We start from the raw sequence: 25,599 nt of genomic DNA, 5'->3' as shown, positions 1-25,599 counted from the left end.
CAATTCTCCTGTTTTTAAAGAAAACTTTATGTAATGTTTCTTTAATTTTGGTGTGCTAAATTAATTTTTCATTATGAGCAATACTAAGATCTAAGATATGCTATTGATATTTTTTGCTTAAATAACTAATTTTATTTTTTTCTACATAGTGCAAACCTGAAGTTGAAGAGAAAAAAGAAAATTTTCATATCTCATCATTTGGATTTGACCATATACAGAAGAGTAGGTCATATATACAATAAGGAAGCCTGGTTTCTGTGTGATTTCCAAAAGACGACTAATCCTGGTCATATATCCTTCCTTCCAATTCCCATTTTAAATTTGGCTGATTATGATAAAAAGCTGATAGTAACCTATATACTTCACATGCTCACATTTGCACCAAGTAATCTCACAAAGCATATGAAAAATAGACATTCTTGAGAATTTTTATGATTTTGTAGTGTGTGTCCAGTTCTCTGGATTAGTTAATAAGGAAGGTTGTAGAACTTCTTCCTCAGCAATATAGTGTTAACAAAATACCACTCACTTATCTAAATAGATGTCAAATACATAAGATTTAATTATGTTTGATATAAAAGGAGGGTATCCTCAATATGAGTAAAAGTTACCTCCCCAAATAACAAAACACAAATTCTGCAATTTGTGTGTTCAGACTTTAATTTTGATTTTAAAAATGTAAATGAAGTACAAACTTATGGAAAATACATTATTTTTTGAAGGATGTGTGTTGATTATATAACCTGATATAAAAACAGCTTATTTGTTTTTATCAGGATTTTTGTTGACTTATTACTCATAATTGTTGTTTAGAAAACACTCGAATTTGCAAGTCTATTTAGTATTTAATATAATATTTAATATAAGAGTTTAATTAAGATTTAACATAGATCTTGAATACTGGTACTTAATATACAGCTTAATATTTACTCTATCAATATATTATTTTTGTAATAGAAAGTTCCTTATTTAATTTGATAATATAATATTCCATTTTCAAACATTATATATAGATATAAACAAACTGAAATTGAACAGTTATGTAGAACTCTGAACATTTAAGAATGTGCTGATGCTGCAGATTCTTTTTGTTTCAGTCTTTCATTAAGCATATTTTGTTGATTGAATAACAAAAACCAAAAGTACTGTGGTTATTACAGTAATTTATTTCCTAAATTTCATGAGTTTTAGATCTTTGATAAAATTTGATTTTTTCCCAGATATGTTACAGTATGTTCAAGGAAAGATAATAACATCTCCCAAGCAGTCTCAGATATTTTATTTAAATATTTCATGGAAAGGAGTGGGAAAAAAACATTTGCATTCCATTTGTGTAAATAAATCATTCTGTATCATTTGTATTTTTTATACTCTGCATCTTATCTGAGCAAAGAAATCACTAACAATTTCATACAGGTAAAGTAAATAAGAAGGGAAGAATTTAGAGAGTGATTTTTGTATATTTTTCAATTTCATTATTTCTTTTTGAATTTTTTTATTCCACAGATGTTATATTTAAAAAATAGTTTTAAAAGTGACAGATGAATTACACAGAAATATTGATTTATAGGCCCTGAATTAGTATTTTTGTAAATAGTCTGAAGTATTTCAGTTATATGGACTAAGATACATAAAAATCAAATGAGAAAAGTAAACAAAATTAAGATCAACATCTTATAATGCATACATATACAAATTGTAAAACCTGTATTTTCTTAAATAATTAGACACATGGCTAAATATGCAATTTTTAAGGAGAAATATAGTAGAATATTATGTACATATATTTACTTCATATTTGGATGACTTTTAGAAATATTCAACCAGGCTTTATTTTTAATGTGACAGACAAATTGAATTTTATTATAGAGTAATCTTGGGGTGAAATAAATAATAATGTCATACTTAAATATTATGATTTTGAAGTTAAAAAAAAATCTGATGTGTATTTATCTTTACTAATAGAAACACTATGTCAGAGGAGGTACCAGACCATTCTGACAAGATTTTTCACCTAACAATTATTTAGATAGATATTCTTTTACTCTATGTCTGCTAATTGCTAACTTTTTAAAAATAATTTACTAAGGAATACACAGCTTCTTCATTCAAGGTACTTAGAATTGAGATGGTGAATAAAACACTCAAATAATACAAGGCAGGTGGTCCAGAAGTTGTGTGAAATACACCAGCCACTACCACTGAATTCTGAAATCCAGAACACTGGTGGACGGCCCCCAGTGGTGTTACTGAGGAGGTGAATATTTAAACATCTCCTTAGGGTGTCAGTGGATTTCTTCTTGATACAGACCAGGGGACGCATATTTCCAGAAATACAGTGAGTAAAGAAGATGATTCAGCAGTGGATCTAAAAACTGAAATATCTAATTAAAATAGAGAGAATACGTCACCTACCACCTACCAGCTACTTCACAAAGTTCTGATCAATAGACTCCTTCACTTTATCTCTAACCTGTTTCATGGCTTCCTTCCCTCCAGAGAGACCACTGTGGAGAGAGGAGATGGACATCCACAATCTCACCACCATGACTCACTTTATCCTCACGGGGCTCTCTGACCTCCCCGAGGTGCGCTATCCTCTCTTTGTGGTCTTTGCCATCATCTACCAGGTCACCTTGCTGGGAAACGGGGCCATTCTCCTGGCCATCGGAATGGAGAAAAAGCTACACACACCCATGTATTACTTTCTAGCTAATCTGTCCCTCTTAGACATATTCTGCCCATCAGCTACTGTCCCCAAGATGCTGGACAACCTCTTGACTGGGAATAACAGCATTTCCTTCCTGGGTTGTGCTTTGCAGCTCTATTTCCTGGTGGCCCTGGCGGGGACTGAGGACTTCCTTCTCGCTGTCATGGCTTATGACCGATACGTGGCCATCTGCTTCCCCCTCCGTTACACCCTCATCATGACCAAGGCTCACTGTGCCCAGCTAATAGGTGGGACCTGGGCAGCAGGGTTTCTCAATTCCCTCCTCCACACAGTGTCCACCTTCCACCTGTCTTTCTGCAAGTCCAATCAGGTTAACCAGTACTACTGTGACATCCCCCCAGTGGTGGCCCTCTCCTGCTCATCCACCTACATGGTAGAAATGCTTCTTATTGTGCTAGCAGGGATTTTTGGAATTGGTGCTTTCCTAACTACCTTCATCTCCTACATGTACATCATATCCACCATCCTGAAGATCCAGTCAGTGGAAGGGAAGCGCAAAGCCTTCTCCACATGTGCCTCCCACCTCCTGGTGGTCTGTTTGTTCTATGGCACAGCCACATTTACTTACGTCCATCCATCCTCCAGTCAGCACTCCCAATCCAGAGATAGACTCATCCCCATGCTCTATGGAGTTATTACTCCAATGTTAAACCCCATGATCTATAGCTTGCGGAACACGGAGGTGAAAGGGGCACTCAGGAGAGTCTTATGTCACTGAGCATGTTTACTGTAATTGTAATGGTAAAATAGAATGACAATGCTCTCTTTAGAATAGATTTATAAGAAGAATGCTTACAATAATTTTTATCCAATATCTAAAATACATACTTATGCACTCATATAAGCTTATAGATGCATATATATAGCATTAGTCATATGTATCTATGTATGTACATATCTGTCTCTATCCAAAAGGAAGTTAACATTTATAATTCAAAGTAGACATTTGAGAGGTACACAAAACAGTAAGAACGACACTAATGGAAGAGGTTTAATGTGAGCCTATCCTAAGATCTATGGCCACCTCAACACTAATAATTTCTGTTTATGCCAGCCTAATTCTATATATTCTACATGTTTCTACAACTATTTCTAAATCTATATCTAATCTATAGATCATCTCTTTATTTCTATCTCTTGAATAACCTCTTATGCTGCTTTGGCTCTTTGACATGATCATTTGTCTCCCTGTTTTTCAGTTGTAGCTTAAACTTACCCTCTATTTCTCTGCTTCTCTCCGTTTTCGTGTGACCTTGTCCATTCTCAACTCCACCTGTCATTCCTAGGAAACCACTGCATCTTCTGTATCTCTAATTTAGATATTGAATTCAATTCACTATATTCAAAACAGGAAATAATATTTTAATAAACAAACACATGTGTATCTTATCAGTTACCTTGCATTTTTGTTATCAGTTTTCCAAGATTTTCAAACAAAAATCCTTAAAATTAGGCTCTGCTTTGCATAGAATACTGCATTTCCACTTAGGATGGTTAGAGACCTAAATTTTATGAGTGGAGATGACACATTATTTTGAGTCCATTTTCTTCTTGTTACCCGAGGAAATAAGAATGTTTTATCTGTCCTGCTGTCTATTTACTGCACTGTTTTGAGTATAGAATCATGTATAATTTTCTCCATAGTTTTCTCCAGGCTGTAAATTCCACTTGCTTTCACATTCTAGTCCGTAATCTGGTGATCAAATTCACTGCACACCCACTCTATTTCTTATTGTAGCTTCACTTTCTGGCATTTGACGGCCTGTCCTGTGTGCACTCTGTGTTTCCATCATCACTAAGTGAGGTGCCAACATCACTGCTGAGACGTGCTTTACTATTCTAAGACATCCCATTATTTCTTCTTCTCGAGGGTCACAGAATTGTTAGTAACTTTCAAAACCTTACCAAATGACGGACTGTTGATAGGTGTCTGTAGCAGAGGAGTTAGAGAACAAATGCATAGACGTGTTGTATGTTGGGGTAGATTACACTCTCCAAAATTCTTTAATGGCCTAATAAACATCTTGTACAACATACACAGCTGTTCATTGTAGTGGTGGGTCAACTGTGTGCTATTTCATTTTAAGTAGTGTAGGGAGAATCATGCAGACCTCATTAAAGAAATAAAGTAAGAATATTACTTTACTATTACAAATTTGATTTTTTTGTTTATTATTCTTTTTTTCTGTATCTCTAAAATTACATGTGATATAAAAGCGTCATCCTCCTCATATAAAACAGAATATATGGGATACATTAAGTATAATACCACATAAAATGTAATACAATATTAAAATCAACCAATTGTTCTTTTCATGTACCACTCAAATGTTTATTCAATATTCTACCACTGATTTAAAGGTAATATACTTTGTGATATTGTTATTATATTTTTGTTACACAAAAGCTCTGGAATAATTCCATTTTATCAGAAATAGTTGGTTTCTCACTAAGCTCATGGCCTTGGTCAATAATAGAAAGGTTTGTTGGAAATGTTTTTAAAAAAGAAAAAAGTTGAGAATTTTATACTACCATAAAGTTTTGGGGAATTTTGTTTATATGTACTCTATGATGATTTCCATAAACTGATGAAACTCAAGCTCTTAAAAATCATGAAACACTTTAACTGGATGAGTTGCTGTATTACAGGGGTTCCCCGGTTACATTATTACATCCTCTCCCCAGCTAGTGCAGTTACTATCTGTCAACATAGGAAGATGTTAACAGAATGACTGATTATATTCTCTATGCTGTACTACCACTCCCATGACCAATTTTTGTTATGATTGAGAATTTTTGTGTCCATTTTTCCCCTTCATCCTCCCCTCTCTTCCACCCTAACCCTCCTGCCTTGGTAACCACCAGTCACTTCTCAGCGTTTATGAGTCTACTCTTATGTTTATTTTGATTTGTTTTGTTTTTAGATACCACAAATAAGTGAAATCATGTATTTATTTTTCTTTTCCTGGCTTATCACACTTAGCATTATACTCTTTATGGCCATTCATACTGTTGCAAATGGCAGGATTTCTTCCTTTTATACAGCTGAATAATATGACATTTGTTTTTATCATTACATTTTATCCATTCTTTTTGTATGTTGGATATTAGATTCTTATCAGATGTATGATTTGCAGAAATGTATCCCATTTTGTAAGCTACCTTTTCATTTTGTGGATTATTTCTTTTGCTGATAACCATTCAGTTTGATGTGGTTGCTTATTTACTTTTGAATTTCTAGCTTGTAGTCATATCTGGTTATTTAATGCCAAGAACAATATCAAGAAGCTGTTTTCCTTCGTTTCCTTATAAAAGTTTTACATTTTTGTTATTATGATTACATGTATAATGAATTTGAGTTCATTTCAGTAACTGGCGTAAAATTTATATAGGGGCCCAATTTCCTTATCTGTATGTGGTCCTTCAGTTTTTCAACTCCATTTTTGAGGGCAATGTCCCTTCACATTGAGTAAATTTGGCTCCCTTGTAAAATATGTGTTTATAAATATATATGATAATACATTTTGGGACTTTGAATTCCTGTTCATTAGTCTGTGGATCAATTCTTTTGTCAGTACCATTCTACTTACTATAACTTTGCAATATAGTTTGAAATTATGAAGTGTGATATCTTTTGCATTGTTCTTTTCATTAGTATTGGTAGGTCTTTTCAATACAGGGTCTTTGTGGCTCCTTACAAATTTAGGATAATTATTTCTATTTCTGTGAAAAGAACCATTAGGATTTTGAAAGGGATTGCATTGAATCTGTAGATGCTTCGGGGGTAATATAAACGTTAACATTAATTCTTTGTATCCAAGAGTATAATAGAGTTTTCCAATATTGTTTTGCTTATCTTCATTTGTTTCATCAAAGTCTGGTAGTTTTCAGTATGAAAACTTTAACCCTTTTTGGATAAATTAAGTCCTTAGTATTTTGTTGATTTTGATGCTATTATGAATGGTATTGTTTCCTTTATTTCTTTTTCACATGTTTCTGCTAGTATTTTTGTTAACATTGAATCTCTTTGTATGATGATATTTTTCTGCAACTTTACTGAATTCATTGATTAATTCCAGCAGTTTATGGTGTATTCATTAAGATTTCTTAGATACAGGATCATATCATCTTCAATGAAAGACAATATAATTTATACTTTTCCTACTTGAAAGCCTTTCATATCTTTTTTCATTCCTTATTATCCTAACTAGGATATCTATTATTATGTTGAATAGAGCTAATGATAGTGTGTACATTTATATATTTCTGATCTTAGAGGAAAAACTTTCAAATTTTCATTGATTAATTTGATTTGGGGTGTTAGTTTTTCTTTATGGTCATTACTGTGTTGAGGTATATTGATTTTACACCAAGTATTTTTACTATTTGTATCACAAATTAATGTTTTTGTCAAATAATTTTGTGTATCTATTTTGATGATCATATGATATTTTCTTTCTTTCTGTTAATGTGGTATATCACATTTATAGATTTGTATATTTTGAATTATCCTTGCATCCCAGATAGAAATCTACCTGATCATTATCTATTATATTTTTAAGATTCTGTTGATGTTGACATGCTTATATTTTGTGGAGAATTTTTACATCTATATCCATCTCTTATATAGGTCAAATATTTTTTCTGATGTGTCCTTATTTAACATTAGTATCAGCATATTCTTGGCTTTTAACATTGTTTGGAAGTCTTTCCATGCTCTTTAATTTTTTGGAAGAGTTTGAGTTAAGTAAATGTTAATTATAACATTAAATGCTTTAAATGTTTGATAGAATTCATAATTGAAATACTCTGGTTCTTGTGATTTCTCTGTTGGGAGATGTTTGATTACTGATTCAATGTTCTTACTCATTAAGGGTCTGTTCAGTGTTTCCATTTATTACTGATTCAGTCTTCCTAGGTTATGTATTTCTAGGACTTTTTCTTCTGGGACATATAGTTGGTAGGCATATAATACTTTATAGTATTTTCTTATGATCCATTGTTGTTCTGGATATCAACTGTAATACATTCTGCCATTTTTCATGTATTTTAGTTCAATATTTTCTCTTTTTGGCTTAGTCCACTGAAAGTTTGTCAAATTTGGCTTTTAAATAACTTTTAGTTCCACTGAATTTTCTATTTTCTTTCTAATCTTCAAAAAGTCATTTCTGTTCTAAGCTTTTCAAATTAGTGATTATCTTATCAGGTTAATTCCCAAAAGTGGAATTTGTGAGTCATAATCATACTTGTAGTTTTAGTTTTTTGAGAACTCTCTATACTGCTTTCCATAGTGGCTGCACCATTTACATTATAACCTCCAGGGTAGAAGGATTCCATTTTCTCAACATCCTCTCCAACATTTTTTGTTCTGTTTTGTTGACATTAGCCGCACTGGCTGGTGTGAAGTGACATCTCATCATGCAGTTGACATTTTGTGACAACCTGGATGGTGAGATTATATGATGCTACATGAAGTAAGTCACACAGAGAAAGACAAATACCGCATGATTCTACCTGTGTGTGGAATCTAAAAAGAAAGAAATGAACAAACACAACAGAAAGAGACTCAGAGACATAGAGAACAGGCAGATGTTTGCCATTGGGTAGTTGGGTGAGGAAATGGGTGAAAAAGTGGAGGAAAAAGTATAGTGAGATTATTTTGTATCTTGATCTGGGTGATTCTTCCATGATTATAATCACATAGCAAAATTCATTGAATAATACACTAAGATTTGTGCATTTTCTTTTGTTTTTACCACAGAAATATAAAAATGACATAAAAAACAGAAAATCCTTTTCTGGAAAAAATTTTATTATCAGTAAATTGAATAAATAAACTCACATGAAACAAACCTTGATACAAAAAATGAATTGCGATTTTATACACTGAATATGAACTGTGTATAAGAGAAATGGTCCCATTTATAGTAGCCTCAAGAACGTACTTAGAATATGTTTAAACAAGGAGGTGCAAGATCACTACACTGAAAACTGTAAGATTTCAAAGAATGACATGTAAAAAGACACCAATAAATGTTAAGAATTCATATTGTTAAAATGTCCAAGCTACCCAAAATGACCTATAGATTTCTTCTGTTGAAAGTATTTTATCTTCTAAAATTTATTCTTTATGAAAATAATGACAAATGAGGTGAGATGTTAAGGAAGACTAGGAAGAAGGAAAGATGATGGAGAAATACATGAGATTAAGACAGGAGAAGAAGAAGCAAAATCAAAGATAAGAAAGGTGGAGTGGAAATACGTAACTACGATTATAAAAATGTAAATTTAGAAAATTTAGGAGGTTTACAGTAGATATTTCAATAACGAATCAGTGATCCTGTTGGTACTTTTACTGCTTTTCCTTTAAAACTGTTCATATGATAATTGTCTGTGCTGTATTGTAACATGAATTATCTTGGTAATTTAAAATTCAAGAAAGACTCTCCCATGAGGATTTATTCATAAATCTCATTAGCATCCTCGGATTTACGGAGCTAAGGCTTATGACTAAACAGGGGGTGCAAAAAGATGGTGTAGTTGTGTAAAGCAAGGCAAAAACCTCCTCCATGTACACACCAAGGAAGCAACTACAGCAAATACAGCTAACCCTGAAAATGACCTGAAGACTGCAGACCACACCATCTTCACCTTCTCAAGAAGAGAGGACCACACTGTGAAGGGAAAACGGGCAGAAAAGTGATTGAGACCCAAGCCCTGTGCCCTTTCCTGCCCACATGCAAGATAAAGAGGAATGGAGTGGGAAGGACATACACATGCAGGAACCCAGCTCACCTGGCCCTGGATATCTGCTCCATGAACATGAGTCCACTTTGCATTGGGCTTCGGTGACTAAGCAGAACAGACACCCAGGAGAGCTGGTGCATCAGGGGAGCTGAGAGGCATGTTCTGTTGGTCCTGCTGAGACGCAACACATTGGTGACAGTTTGAAAGATTTACCAGCAGCAGAAAGTGTGCCAGAGGGGCAGGGATCGTAGGGACCTCTGTCTGGAGGAGGAAGGGTAGGGTGGCAATATTTCCCAAGCCTTCTTCAGCCCAACTGGACAGTGTGGACCCTTGCAGGAACCAGCTCCAAACACTCCAGCTTCCTGACTGGTGGCCCCTCCAACACAGGGGCTTCCCTATTGACCTGCCCACGGAGACCTGCTCAGTCCAGCAGCAGTCCCGATTTTCTGACTGACAGGAGAGGGTGGACAAAGCTTTCCTGCCTCTCCTAGCCTCTGTCAGCTCAGTAGGCCAGATGCTTTTCGTAGCCAGCTCCAGCTCCCTGCCTGCCCCATTGTCTCCACCCCAGTCCCCATGGCACGCTTGCCCTGCCCAGCACACTCAGCCCCACAGCAGTCTGCCCCTGGTGACAGGCAGACACGGGACGACCTCACCTATGAGGACCTCCAGCATAACTGCATGCATGTTATTGCACATATCAATAGTTCCTTTTTGTTTTTAAGTAGTATTTCACTTTATGGATGTCACAGGTTGTTTATCCAATCTTCATTCAACATACACTTGGTAAATAAGGAAATGGAAAGATGCTCCACTTTCTGTCATTAGGGAAACACAAGGTAAGACAAAAAATGAATTATCGATATGTGCAACTTGGTTGCATCACAAATAATTATTCTGAGGGATCAAACAGTCTCAAAAGGTTGCAATTGTTGACTCTATGTATATGACATTCTCCAGATGGAAAAGTTAAGGTATAATGAGACAAGTAGTTGCCAGGGGTCTGGGTGTGAGTGAGGGCCTGGTTCTGATGGAATAGCAGAGGGATCTGGGAAATGGTTGTGTATGCTTATGAAAGGGGCAATCATGAGAGTCTAAAGAAGTGATAAAACTCACAGAACTAAAGAATAAGATAGTTGCTAATTTTACTGTAACATTAATTTAAAATGCATAATTAAGCTGGTTAGGAGAATTCATGAGCAATAATTATTTGGTCTTTTTAATGTGTTTTTATTTCAAGAATAATTTCAATTTTGTAAATAATTCTTATTTTTTAAACAAGAACTGTAACTGTAATGCTCCATTCCTGGGGGAGTTATCTGGAGAGCTGGTCCACCTACCAAGAAAGTGAATATATAATCAAAGTATAGGTACTATTTCTGAATATTAAAATGTTAAACTGAAGACATAATAATGTATTAATTAGACAATGTGGAAATATTCAGCAGACTCAAAATAGGAATGTACAGGTCAGTTTCCTACCTTGTTTATAGTTGTGACATGGGGTGTGCACATCAAATTAGTTAACATTTCAATCACCTGATCTTCATCAGGTCGATATTTCCAGCTAAAAGGGAAACTGCAAAATGTACCCGATCATCAGGAAGTATTGCTTGCTGATGATATTCATATGGGGGGGCTCCATCTCCCCACCCCATAACAGTCATTAGCAAGAGAATAAGTATTAGGAGGCAACTCATAATTTGCCAAATAAAAAATGAAAACTCAGACTAAAGGTGGTTTTAATGTGTTTTATAAGCCCAATATTAATCAAATACTTTAGCCTGGGTACCAACATACTTTAAAGCTATACAAAATCTCAAGCTATGTTTTTACATATAAATAAATTAATAGGAACTCATAATATATGCAGTTCTTGACACTCTTGTTCGCTATTCAAAGATTTCTCTCAAATAAAAACCATGTGTCTGGATTCCCTGCCATCTGAGTGGGCCCAGATCACTCAACCCTTTCAAGTATACAGTAAATGGGAATTTTTAGGACTTCTTTCACGAAACATTCTTCCAAGGGGCTCAACAGCTCACATTCTGTGGGGCAGTTGGGGCTCATATGGCCAGAAACCTCACTGACCTTAACCACCTGATGGGTAACTGGCCTGTTGCTAGACTATGGCCTCCACTCCTGCAGGCAATGAGCTATTACTGCGCTATAGAGAGAGAGCTATGCGCAGTGCTCCGGGCGGAGGCGGGGGCCGGTGCTCGGCCTACTGCAGGGAGAACACGCGGGGAAACAAACACTTTCACCCCGCACAACGTTTTCTGTCATTTTCTTGAATCCACAGCGAACTTGCCCAGGGCTGAAACCCATTGGCAAGACGATTTCCTGCCCTCTTCCCAGGCGCCTGGACCCTGGCGCAGGGACCGGGCCGCCATCCTCTGAGTGCGCGTGGTTGGCGCTGCGGAGAGTGCGTGCGGGGCGAGTGGAGCTGCCCTGCACGCCTGATGCCTGCGAGTGAGAGTCGCCTGCCTAGAGTGTTGAAGGGAAAGCAGGGGGCCCAGGTGCTTGGGAATGTGTGAAGGTACCGTTTCACCCATTGCTTTCATGTGGAAGAGGAAGAATAATTAAATTTGCTTAATCAACGCTATTTGAGGGGTGTGTTTTGATTCAAGGTTATCATTCCCAAATAATACAGTAATCAAGAAAATTTTCAGAAGAAAAGAGGATGTGTGGGGAAATATTATGCTTTTCCTGACCTTTTATCACATACCCATCTCCACAGACCAAAGACCTGGCAGGTGAAGGGAGCATAAAAAGCAGTTTTATTTCATAGCTGGAAGCCATGTGAAGCCTGAAAAACAGACAAATCTTCTAATGAATTGGCAGAGAAGTTTAAAAACATGAGAAATGTCATAGATAGATGCCCATGTGGCTGAATTATTCTGGATAAATGGAAACAGTTTTCAAATGAAAAGATGGGATAAAGTTAAGAGTTTCACAATCATAGGGAAATTGAATAGGAATGGGGACAAGGGGCTGGATCATGAAACTCATTTTCTCATTGTTATTTTTATGTTCATGTTTGATTTTATCTTGAAAAGTTACACAGTTATAGAAAAATTGGGATGACATAATGAACATCTGTGTATCTTTCACCTGAACTCATGGATGTACCCATAGTTTTTAATCTATACATACGTACTTAAAATTTTCATATATGTAAATTAGTTTTACATTAATCCATTATTATGAGAGAAAAAAATTTATCAATTGTAGGTTGAAAAGAGTTTGAAATTGCACTCAGAGCCTAAATGTTTGCAGCATAACAGCTTTTCATGTGGATAGTGTTAACAATATTAACGTGTAATAATGCACAAAGATTGCGCTAAAATTTAATTGTTTAGCATGAAAATGCAAATTTATACAAGTAGATGGTGTAGTCATATTTTGAAGGCATAATCTCACTGATCAAAAAATGTATTATTTTGGTCTTTATTTTTATCTTGGAATTCATATCCTGAACCTCTTTTGTTTAGTCTTATCCAAATTTTCTCTCTTCTATACATTAGCATTTTTTTAGGATATATTATATTGATTGAGGACAAAATAAATAAATGCCTGTTATTATTGAGTGCTTATGATTAGGTTGGTAGCAATTTATATTTATGAAGAGAAGAATATTCCCTATAGAGTGGTTATTATTTTTCTCCTAAGAGAAAAGTGGGCATCATAGCACTGTAGAATAACTGACAACACTCATACTGTATGTAAGTGGGGATTTTTCTCTTTATTTTGATGCCTCCTTTTCTTTGGCCAGATAATTTTGCTTTCTTTTTGTTTAATGTATTTCTTGGTAACAAGTACTCTCACACTAAAAAGGCAGTGAAAGTATAAAGAAAATTCTGGAATTTTTTATTTATTTTTATTTTTTTGTAGATAATTATTTTTTATTGAAGGGTAGTTGACACACAGTATTACATTAGTTTCAGGTGTACAACACAGTGATTCAACATTTACATACATGATAATTCTAGCTACCAGGTATCACCATACAAAGTTGCTGCAATATTTTGACTATATTCCTTATGCTATACATTACATCCCGGTTACTTATGTATTTTACAATTGGAAGTCTGTATTTTTTTTTTGAAAGGGCATCTCCCATATTTATTGATCAAATGGTTGTTAACAACAATAAAATTCTGTATAGGGGAGTCAATGCTCAATGCACAATCATTAATCCACCCCAAGCCCAATTTTCGTCAATCTCCAATCTTCTGAAGCATAACAAACAAGTTCTTAAATGGAGAACAAGTTCTTACATAGTGAATAAGTTACATGGTGAACAGTACAAGGGCAGTCATCACAGAAACTTTCGGTTTTGATCATGCATTATGAACTATAAACAATCAGGTCAAATATGAATATTTGATTTTTATACTTGATTTATATGTGGATCCCACATTTCTCCCTTTACTATTATTATTATTATTATTTTAATAAAATGCTGAAGTGGTAGGTAGATGCAAGATAAAGGTAGAAAACATAGTTTATCGTTATAAGAGAGCAAATGTAGATGATCAGGTGTGTGCCTGTTGACTACGTGTTAATGCAAGCTAGACAAGGGCAATACAACATCCACGGATGCAGAAGACTTCTCTCAGAACGGGGGGGGGTGAGGTTCTAAGCCTCACCTCTGTGGATCCCCAATTTCTCACCTGAAGGCCCCCCTGCGACTGTGCCTCTCTTAGGTTGTTCCTCCCTTGAGGAATCTTACCCGTCTCTGAATAACCAGTCATCTTCCGGGGCCATACAGGGAAATGTAAAGTTGGTAAGTGAGAGAGAAGCCTTATTGTTTGAAAAGGTTAGCTTTTTACTTCTTTGCATATTTATGCCCTGTGGCTTCTATGCCCAGCATTTGTCTTGAGGTATCTTTACCACTTGGAGGAATTATGATACTCGGTAAATTCGATATGAGGCATGAATTCTATTTAAGGGTTGTAATTAGGAAGGAAGAAGAAAATCTATAGAAGTAGCAGGCGGAAGAAAGCATGAGAAGATTGATTATTTCTTTGATATATCTTCTTGTAGAGTAACTTCAGCATGTATAGGTTTTAAACTACTAATTAAATTGTGCACACACATTAACATAATAGGAGTACAGTTACATAACCAAAGCAGACCTATAATTTCCAGCCATCTCCAGGGAAACCAAGAAAACCAGTAAGGCACCTTAGGCATTTGTGAAAACTTATCTATGATATGGTGGATATTGTCCAACTGAATTTGAACAGTCTGAGAGAAGTCAGACAAATTAAAACAACCCATTCCTGGGGACTGTTCACATCCCATATGTTCTTTTAGCAGTAGATAGTCTGTAGTTGTAAGATCTTGGAGAGCTAAAATTTGCACTTCTCCTAATTCTTGGTTGAGTTACAACAGTATAGATCTAGTCAAATTTGTTGTTTTACTGTATGCACAGGCCAGCTTAGATATCTCTGTCTTCATTCTCATGGCAAGTCCAGGAACCGGTGGGATGAATGCAGCTACAGCTGTAGCAGTGCCTGGATCTTTGTTGGGGTTTTTGAAGATCATCTACTGGTATGAGTCTTCCAGAGAGTGCTGATGTTGGAAGTTTTTCTTCATATCGTATCTTAGTTCATTTTCTGGGTAGCCAAATTAGGCTTTTATCCTCTGTATAAACACAAATAGACCCTTTGCCTACACTTTGATATGACCTTTATACCATTGTGTAGGACTCATTGGAGGTGACCACACAGGAACTGCTTTTTTTTTTAAGAGAAAGGAATATTATCAGAAAAATGTACCTCCATAGCCAATCATCTGACACCCTTTAAGTGGTCGAAATTAAGGATATTTAAAGCATGCATTAATCATTGATTTACAGTTAGTTTTATCCTATCAGGGAGAAATCCCTCTTTTCTGTCTTTTTTTTGTTATCATTAATCTACACTTACATGACGAATATTATGTTTACTAGGCTCTCCCCTATACCAGGTACCCTCTATAAACTCCTTTACAGTGACTGTCCATCAGCATAACAAAATGTTGTAGAATCACTACTTGTCTTCTCTGTGTTGTACAGCCCTCCCCTTTCTCCCACCCACCCAATGCATGTTAATCTTAATACATGCCTCCTTCTTCCCTCCCCCTTATCCATCCTTACCCACCAATCCTCCCCAGTCCCTTTCCCTTTGGTACCTGGTAGTCCATTCTTGAGTTCTGTGATTCTGCTGCGGTTTTGTTCCTTCAGTTTTTCATTTGTTCTTATACTTCACAGATGAGTGAAATCATTTGGTATTTCTCTTTCTCTACTTGGCTTATTTCACTAAGCATAATACCCTCCAGCTCCATCCATGTTGCTGCAAATGGAAGGATTAACCCTCTTAGTAGTATTCCATTTTGTATATGTACCACATCTTCTTTATCCATTCATCTACCGATGGACATTTAGGTTGCTTCCAATTCTTGGATATTGTAAATAGTGCTGCGAAAAACATAGGGGTGCATCTGTCTTTCTCAAACTTGATTGCTGCGTTCTTAGGGTAAATTCCTAGGAGTGGAATTCCTGGGTCAAATGGTAGGTCTGCTTTGAGTATTTTGATGAACCTCCATACTGCTTTCCACAATGGTTGAACTAATTTACATTCTCACCAGCAGTGTAGGAGGGTTCCCCTTTCCCCACAGCCTCGCCAACATTTGTTGTTGTTTGTCTTTTAGATTGCAGCCATCCTTACTGGTGTGAGGTGATACCTCATTGTAGTTTTAATTTGCATTTCTCTGATAATTAGCGATGTGAAGCATCTTTTCATGTGTCTGTTGGCCATCTGTATTTCTTTTTTTGAGAACTGTCTGTTCAGTTCCTCTGCCCATTTTTTAATTGGGTTATTTGTTTTTTGTTTGTTGAGGTGTGTGAGCTCTTTATATATTCTGGACGTCAAGCCTTTATCGGATCTGTCATTTTCAAATATATTCTCCCATACTGTAGGGTTCCTTTTTGTTCTCTTGCTGGTGTTTTTCACTGTACAGAAGCTTTTCAGCTTAATATAGTCCCACTTGTTCATTTTTACTGTTGTTTTCCTTGCCCGGGGAGATATGTTCAAGAAGAGGTCACTCATGTTTATGTCTAAGAGGTTTTTGCCTATGTTTTTTTCCAAGAGTTTAATGGTTTCATGACTTACATTCAGGTCTTTGATCCATTTTGAGTTTACTTTTGTATATGGGGTTAGACAATGGTCCAGTTTCATTCTCCTACATGTAGCTGTCCAGTTTTGCCAGCACCATCTGTTGAAGAGACTGTCATTTTGCCATTGTATGTCCATGGCTCCTTTATCAAATATTAATAGACCATATATGTTTAGGTTAATTTCTGGAGCCTCTAATCTGTTGCAGTGGTCTGTGGTTCTGTTCTTATGCCAGTACCAAATTGTATTGATTACTATGGCTTTGTAGTAGAGCTTGAAGTTGGGGAGTGAGATCCCCCCTACTTTATTCTTCTTTTTCAGGATTGCTTTGGCTATTCGGGGTCTTTGGTGTTTCCATATGAATTTTTGAAGTATTTGTTCCAATTCATTGAAGAATGTTGCTGGTAATTTGAGAGGGATTGCATCAAATCTGTATATTACTTTGGGCAGGATGGCCATTTTTACGATATTAATTCTTCCTAGCCATGAGCATGGGATGAGTTTCCATTTATTAGTGTCCCCTTTAATTTCTCTTAAGAGTGACTTGTAGTTTTCAGAGTATAAGTCTTTCACTTCTTTGGTTAGGTTTATTCCTAGGTATTTTATTCTTTTTGATGCAATGGTGAATGGAATTGTTTTCCTGATTTCTCTTTCTATTGATTCATTGTTAGTGTATAGGAAAGCTACAGATTTCTGTTTGTTAATTTTGTATCCTGCAACTTTGCTGTATTCCGATATCAGTTCTAGTAGTTTTGGAGTGGAGTCTTTAGGGTTTTTTATGTACAGTATCATGTCATCTGCAAATAGTGACCGTTTGACTTCTTCTTTACCAATCTGGATTCCTTGTATTTCTTTGTTTTGTCTGATTGCTGTGGCTAGGACCTCTAGTACTATGTTAAATAATATTTGGGAGAGTGGGCATCCATGGCTTGTGCCCGATCTCAGAGGAAATGCTTCCAGCTTCTCCCTGTTCAGTATAATGCTGGCTGTGGGTTTATCATATATGGCCTTTTTTATGTTGAGGTACTTGCCCTCTATTCCCAATTTGCTGAGAGTTTTTATCGTGAATGGACGTTGAATTTTGTCAAATGCTTTTTCAGCATCTATGGAGATGATCATGTGGTTTTTGTCTTTCTTTTTGTTGATGTGGTGGATGATGTTGATGGATTTTCGAATGTTGTACCATCCTTGCATCCCTGGGATGAATCCCACTGGGTCATGGTGTATGATCCTTTTGATATACTGTTGAATTCTATTTGCTAATATTTTGTTGAGTATTTTTGCATCTACATTCATCAGGGATATTGGTCTGTAGTTTTCTTTTTTGGTGGGGTCTTTGCCTGGTTTTGGTATTAGGGTGATGTTAGCTTCATAGAATGAGTTTGGGAGTATTCCCTCTTCTTCTATTTTTTGGAACACTTTAACGAGAATGGATATTATGTCTTCTCTGTGTGTCTGATAAAATTCCAAGGTAAATCCGTCCGTCTCTGGGATTTTGTTCTTGGGTAGTTTTTTGATTACCGTTTCAATTTCTTTGCTCGTAATTGGTTTCTTTAACTTTTGTGTTTCTTCCTTGATCAGTCTTGGGAGGTTGTATTTTTCTAGGAAGTTGTCCATTTCTTCTAGGTTTTCCAGCTTGTTGGCATATAGGTTTTCATAATAGTCTTTAATAATTCTTTGTATTTCTGCGGAGTCTTTCTTGATTTTTCCATTCTCATTTCTCATTATGTTTATTTGTGTTGATTCTCTTTTTCTCTTAATAAGTTAGGCTAGAGGCTTATCTATTTTGTTTACTTTCTCAAAGAAACAGCTCTTGGTTTTGTTGATTTTTCCTATGGTTTTATTCTTCTCAATTTTGTTTATTTCTTCTCTGATCTTTATTATGTCCCTCTTTCTGCTTAATTTAGGCCTTCTTTTCTTCTTTTTCCAGTTTCGATAATTTTGATGTAAGGCTAATCATTTGGGATTGTTCATCCTTCTTCATGTGTGCCTGGATTGCTATATACATTCCTCTTAAGACTCTTTTTCCTGCACAGAAGTTGAGGCTTAGTGTTCTTGTTGTCATTTGTTTCCATATATTCCTTGATTTCTATTTTAATTTGTTCATTGATCCATTGATTAGTTAGGAGCATGTTGTTAAGCCTCCATGTGTTTGTGAGCCTTTTTGTTTTCTTTGTAGAATTTATTTCTAGTTTTATACCTTTGTGGTCTGAAAAATTTCTTGGTAGATTTTCAATATTTTGGAATTTACTGAGGCTCTTTTTGTGAGCTAGTATGTGGTCTATTCTGGAGAATGTTCCATGTGCACTTGAGAAGAATGTATATCCTGTTGCTTTTGGATGTAGAGTTCTGTAGATGTCTATTAAGTCCATCTGTTCTAGTGTGTTGTTCATTGCCTGTGTGTCCCTACTTATTTTCTGCCCAGTGGATCTATCCTTTATTGTGAGTGGTGTGTTGAAGTCTCCTACAATGAATGCATTGCAGTCTATTTCCCTCTTTAGATCTGTTAATATTTGCTTCACATATGCTGGTGCTCCTGTATTGGGTGCATACATATTTAGAATAGTTATATCCTCTTGTTGGACTGAGCCCTTTATCATTATGTAGTATCCTTCTTTATCTCTTGTTACTTTCTATGTTTTGAAGTCTATTTTGTCTGATATTAGTACTGCAACCCCTGCTTTCTTCTCACTGTTGTTTGCCTGAAATATGTTTTTCCATCCCTTGACTTTTACTCTATGGTTGTCTTTGGGTTTAAGGTGAGTTTCCTGTAAGCAGCATATAGATGGGTCTTGCTTTTTTATCCATTCTATTACTCTATGTCTTTTGATTGGTGCATTAAGTCCATTTACATTTAGGGTGACTATTGAGAGATATGTACTTATTGCCATTGCAGGCTTTAGATTCGTGGTTACCGAAGGTTCAATGTTAGCTTCTTTAGTATCTTACTGCCTAACTTAGCTCGCTTATTGAGCTGTTATATACACTGTCTGGAGATTCTTTTCTTCTCTCCCTTCTTATTCCTCCTCCTCCATTCTTCATATGTTGTGTGTTTTGTTCTGTGCTCTTTTTAGGAGTGCTCCCCTCTAGAGCAGTCCCTGTAGGATGCCCTCTAGAGGTGGTTTTTGGGAAGCAAATTCCCTCAGCTTTTGCTGTCTGGGAATTGTTTAACCCCGCCATCATATTTAAATGATAGTCGTGCTGGATACAGTATCCTTGGTTCAAGGCCCTTCTGTTTCATTGCATCAAGTATATCATGCCATTCTCTTCTGGTCTGTAGGGTTTCTGTCGAGAAGTCTGATGTTAGCCTAATGGGTTCCCTTTATAGGTGACCTTTTTCTCTGTAGCTGCCTTTAAAACTCTTTCCTTGTCCTTGATCCTTGCCATTTTAATTACTATGTGTCTTGGTGTTGTCCTCCTTGGGTCCTTTCTGTTGGGGGTTCTTTGTAATTCCATGGTCTGTTCGATTATTTCCTCCCCCAGTTTGGGGAAGTTTTCAGCAATTATTTCTTCAAAGAGACTTTCTATCCCTTTTCCTCTTTCTTCTTCTTCTGGTACCCCTATAATATGAATATTATGCTTTTGGATTGGTCACATAGTTCTCTTAGTGTTGTTTCATTCTCGGAGATCCTTTTATCTCTCACTATGTCAGCTTCTATACGTTCCTGTTCTCTGTCTTCTATTCCTTCAATGGCCTCTTGCATCTTGTCCATTCTGCTTATAAATCCTCCAGGGATTGTTTCACTTCTGTGATCTCCTTCCTGACGTCTGTGATCTCCCTCTGGACTTCATCCCACTGCTCTTGCATTTTTCTCTGCATTTCATCCCATTGCTCTTGCATTTTTCTCTGCATCTCTGTCAGCATGTTCGTGATTTTTATTTTGAATTCTTTTTCAGGAGGGCTGGTTAGGTCTGTCTCCTTCTCAGGTGTTGTCTCTGTGATCTTTTTCTGCCTGTAGTTTCGCCTTTTCATGGTGATAGAGATAGTTTGCAGAGCTGGTACAAGTGACAGCTGGAAGAGCTTCCCTTCTTGTTGGTTTGTGGCCTTCTTCTCCTGGGAGAATAGCGACCCTTTGTGGCTTATGCTTGTCAGCTGCATGCAGACAGGGCTTCTGCTACCTGCCTGTTTGCTATTGAGTTTATCTCCGCTGTTGCTGTGGGCGTTGCCTGGCTGGGGCTGCTCCTCCAAAGTGGTGGAGCCCCATTGGAGGCGGAACAGCTGGGAGGCTATTTATCTCCATAAGGGGCCTCTCTGTGGTCCCTGTTGCCCAGGGGGTTAGAGTGCCCATAGATCCCCAGATTCCCCGCCTCTGGGCTGTGTCCTGTCCTGCCCCTTTACAACTTCCAAAAAGCACTCTGCAAACCAAAACAACAACAGCAACAATGAGGGAGGAAACAGAAAAAAAAAAAAAAAGAAAAAAACAAGCGATTTTTTTTGTCCTCAGGCGCCGGTCCCAGGCACCCACTCACTGGTCCTGCTGCCCTGCCTCCCTAGCACTGGGGTCCCTGTCCCTTCAAGGCTTCCAAAAAGCACCTTCCCACCGGTCCTGCAGGGAAAAACGCGTGATATTCTTTGTCCTCAGGCACCGGTCCCAGACATCCGCTCACTGGTCCTGCTGCTCTGCCTCGCTAGCACCGGGGTCCCTGTCCCTTTAAGGCTTCCAAAAAGTACTCGCCAAAAAGAGAAAAAAAAAGGGGGAAAACGCGCTATTTCCTCAGTTCTCAGGCACCGGTCTCAGGTACCCGCCCACCGGTCCCGCAGGGAAAAACCCGCGATATTCTTTTTCCTCAGGCACCAGTCCCAGGCACCCACTCACTGGTCCCGCCGCCCTGCCTCCCTAGCACTGGGGTCCCTGTCCCTTTAAGGCTTCCAAAAAGCAGTCGCCAAAAAGAGAAAAAAAAAAGGGGGAAAAACGCGCGATTTCCTCCATCCTCAGGCGCCGGTCTCAGGCACCCGCCCACCGGTCCCACAGGGAAAAACCCGTGATATTCTTTTTCCTCAGGCACCGGTCCCAGGCACCCGCTCACTGGTCCCGCCGCCCTGCCTCCTTAGCACTGGGGTCCCTGTCCCTTTAAGGCTTCCAAAAAGCACTCGCCAAAAAAAAAAAAAAAAACCGCTCCAGTTTCTTTCCACCCACCAGGTGCCGGGGGGAGGGTCGCTCGGGTCCCGCCAGCCCGGGGCTTGTATCTTACCCCCTTTGCAAGGCACTGGGTTCTTGCAGGTGTGGATATGGTCTGGATGTTGTCCTGTGTCCTCTGGTCTCTATTTTAGGAAGAGTTTTCTTTGTTATATTTTCATAGATCTATGTGTTTTTGGGAGGAGATTTCCACTGCTCTACTCAGGCTGCCATCCTGTCTCCGCCCCCAATTCTGGAATTTTTAACCAAGATAATTTTATATTTGTAAAGATGTGAATATGGTGTAAACATATTTAATAAATTAGTAAAATTGTATACTAAACAGGTCAGATGAAGGGTGTGGAATTTCAAATGTTATAGATCATATGTGTTAATAATGCTTACAATTATTAAATTTCATTGCTAGTAATTTTGTACTCAAGTGTGTATCCAGATTCTCTGTATGTAGAATTCTGCTTTGTCAAATGAACTTTTCTGACTGAATGATCTGAATGTATGTTCCCTACAAGAATGATCCATGACAGCTAATCGGCAATAAGGATGTGCCAAAGCAGATAGAGGTATGAGATGTAGAGGGACTTTTGATTGCTTTAAAATCTTAGCTGTCAAACCACTGAGTAAAAGGAAGGCTATGTATGCATTTCTTCTTTATCTATAGAGCTTTAATAAGAAATATCATTTTATTAATAAAGAAATTTTATATGTAATTTTCCTTGATATTGACATATACTAAAGTAATTATAATATTTTATTCATCTTAAGACCTGAAATTTCTCAATGATTATTTTTGCATGATTAACTAATTTTCTTTTCTTCCACATAGTGTGGATCCTTGAAGTTGCTATTTGATGAAAAAGAGGGAGCTTTTAAATGCAGGCACAAGAGTAAGTAAAAGAAAGCTTCATTTATGGATAATTTCCAAGAGAAAGATAATCTTAGCCCTACATCCCTTCCTCCAATGCTCATTATATGTTCAGTGGTTTCTGACCAAAAAGAAAAAAAAAACGATTTCAACTTGTAGTCTCCATAAACTCATATTCTTCATTTACACCACTAACCTCACAAAGCAGGTGAGCTATTGCACTTCATAAGAATTTCTTGGAATCTTTACTATCTGTGCTATCAATCTCTTGGGTTAATAAAGAATGTTATAGAACTTTCCATCTTCAATATGTTACCAACAAAAGTACCACTCTTTCTAATGAGATGCAAATTCATTATGTTTTATTTTAAAGGAGGTTATTGTTTATATGAATACAACTTTTCTTCCCAAATGAAAAAGCTCTGCATGCTATAATCCAAGACCATAAATTTGACTATAAATTTTAAAAAGAAAGAAAAACATTTTTTGAAAATATATCGTATTTTGAAGGATGAGTACTGATTGTGTAACCTGTTGTAGAACTAGGTTATATATTTAGCAGGATATTTTGACTTATTTGCCATAATCCTTGTTAAAAAAAAAAGAGTGAAGTTAGTAAATGTGAGCTCAAGGAGAAAAAGCACTTCGTATAGAACTCAATATGTAATGTTGCAAGGTATCAATTTTATAGTGATAGAAAGTAACTTTAAATTTCACAAATTTACTACAATATTTTCCAAAGTGAACATATAAAGGTGTACAAAAGTGAAATTGTACTTCTCTTTAAAACTTGGAAATTTGAAAATTTGTGAACTGTCAGGTTGATATTTTTGTTTCAATCATTTTAATCCATTCACTAGACACCAGCTTGCACAATGATATCCAAGCACTTTATGGTGAATATAGTCATTATCTTTCTTAAATTTCATGAAAAAATATTTTATTTTTCTCCCAAGCAAAGTACAGACCTGGTCCTGCTTGAAGAATGAATAAAATCATCCCCAAGGTGAGCTAGGAGATTCTATTTTGTAGCGCATGGAAGAGGAAGGTGGGACTGTGGGCAAATGGGAGAAGGAGATAAAGAACTGCTGATTTCCAAACATAAATTAGTCACAGGGATGAAAGGCCAGCATAAAGAATATAGTCAATAATAGTGTAATAACTTTGGGGACAAGTAGTGACTATACTTACTGTGATGGACATTTAGTAACATATATAACCGTAGAATCACTATGTTGTGCACCTGAAACTGATATAATATTGTACCTCACTACATTTCAGTTTAACAAAATGGTAAGAGCTATAGTTCTGAGAAAGATGTTCAAGAGCTCATGAGTTCAGTGAAATACATATGAAATATTAAACATAAAAATATTTGCCCACTGGAGTGATTTCTGCTGTTTTTAATGAAAACAATCAATAATTAAATATAAATAATTATTACATGAAAAACAGGTGGTAGAAAATTTCATTACATATGTTTAAATAAATCATTACATATTATTGCATTATTCATACTATGTATTTTATCTGAGGAAAGCTATTATTACCAATTTTAAGTAGACAAAAATAAATACAGTGGGGAAACCATTGAAAATTACTTTAACATTTTATTTTCTTATGACATATGAATTTTCTATCATACATATATGATACTTTAAAAACTAGTATAGTTTTCAAAGTGACAGAGTAAATCCACAAAAGTATTGACTTTTAGGCTTTCAGTTGAAGTGCTTTTAAGAAATATTCATGAACATTTTTATTATCAGGAACATTAAAATACATCAAAGGCAATTCAAAAATTTAAAAAGTCACTGTGGCCAACAGTTCAATCATATACAACATTGGAAACTGTATTTCATTAAATGAAATTAAGGTGGTGAAATATTTGTTTTAAGGAGAATGAGAATTGAGTATAATGTGAATATATTGGACTCTAGTTTGGCTTACATTTTGACACTATCAACCAACTTGTATCCTCTCTTTTTCTAATGTTTTTGAAATAAAGTTGATGTGCAGTATTATATTGGTCTCAGGTGCACAGCATAGTGATTTGACCACTGTATGTATTACTGATACTCACCCCTGTAAGTGTAGTTATCATCTGCACCAAAGATATACCAATATCATGAGCTATATTCATTGTGCTATAGTGTCAGCCCTGTGACAAATTCAATGTATGATTTGAAGTTTGTACCTCTTTATCCCTTTCACCTAATTCTCCTGCCCTCCCCACTCCACATAGTAACCCGCAACTTGTTCCAATTGTTTTTGAATCTTTTACTGCTTTACTTGTTTGTTCTTCTGTTTTGTTTATATTTATAGACTAAGTTTACTTGTTAAAGTGTAATTGTTGTGGAAAATAACTATTAAATTCACACTGAAGTGATTATGATTCAGAAGCTATAAGCACATTTCCATATTTATTCTTATTCTTATCAATACTTACTTTGTCTAACCAAGAGCCACATCATCCTTTTACACAATACTTCCTTAGATAATCTTTATTTTACCATGCATTTACTAGTTGTTAACAGTTATTAAAACTACACACCATGTAAAACACATGGCTTCTACCCTTAAGGAACATACAATTTTGATAATGCATAAACTTGTGCACATTGAGACAATACAAAGCAAAGCAAAGTAAATGCCCAAGCAAGTGTGACAAACACACAGGAAGCTGTCACTGAATTCTGAAACCTAAACACTGGCGAAGTGTCCACAGTGGTTTTTACTGAGGAGGTGAATTTTTAGCATCTCTTTGGGTCCCAAAGAGCTTTATCCTGAAATGGAATGGAGGATGAATATTTCAAGGAACAGTGTGATTATAGGAGATATCTTAAACAGCTCTAAAAATTGAAATATCTAGTTAAAATAGAGCTTACAATTCATAACAACTCTACACACCAATTTTCTGAATCTTATCACTGGGGTCCTTGGCTTTTTCTCTAACCCACT

The 25,599-nt window shown here is 36.3% G+C and overlaps 1 protein-coding gene across 1 annotated transcript; it reads left to right on the top strand.

The window, feature by feature from the left end:
* Positions 1 to 2,522: 2,522 nt before the first annotated feature.
* On the top strand, positions 2,523 to 3,449 carry LOC108396262 (olfactory receptor 5V1-like). The gene has a single exon (XM_036994733.2). It carries the CDS (start codon positions 2,523 to 2,525, stop codon positions 3,447 to 3,449), a length of 927 nt encoding a protein of 308 aa, XP_036850628.2.
* Positions 3,450 to 25,599: the final 22,150 nt, after the last annotated feature.

Source organism: Manis javanica, chromosome 14 (genome assembly GCF_040802235.1).
Source record: "Manis javanica isolate MJ-LG chromosome 14, MJ_LKY, whole genome shotgun sequence".
Taxonomy (NCBI): Eukaryota; Metazoa; Chordata; class Mammalia; order Pholidota; family Manidae; genus Manis; species Manis javanica.
The sequence above is the reverse complement of the archived record's forward strand: the minus strand, read 5'-3'. Positions and strand labels throughout refer to the sequence as shown.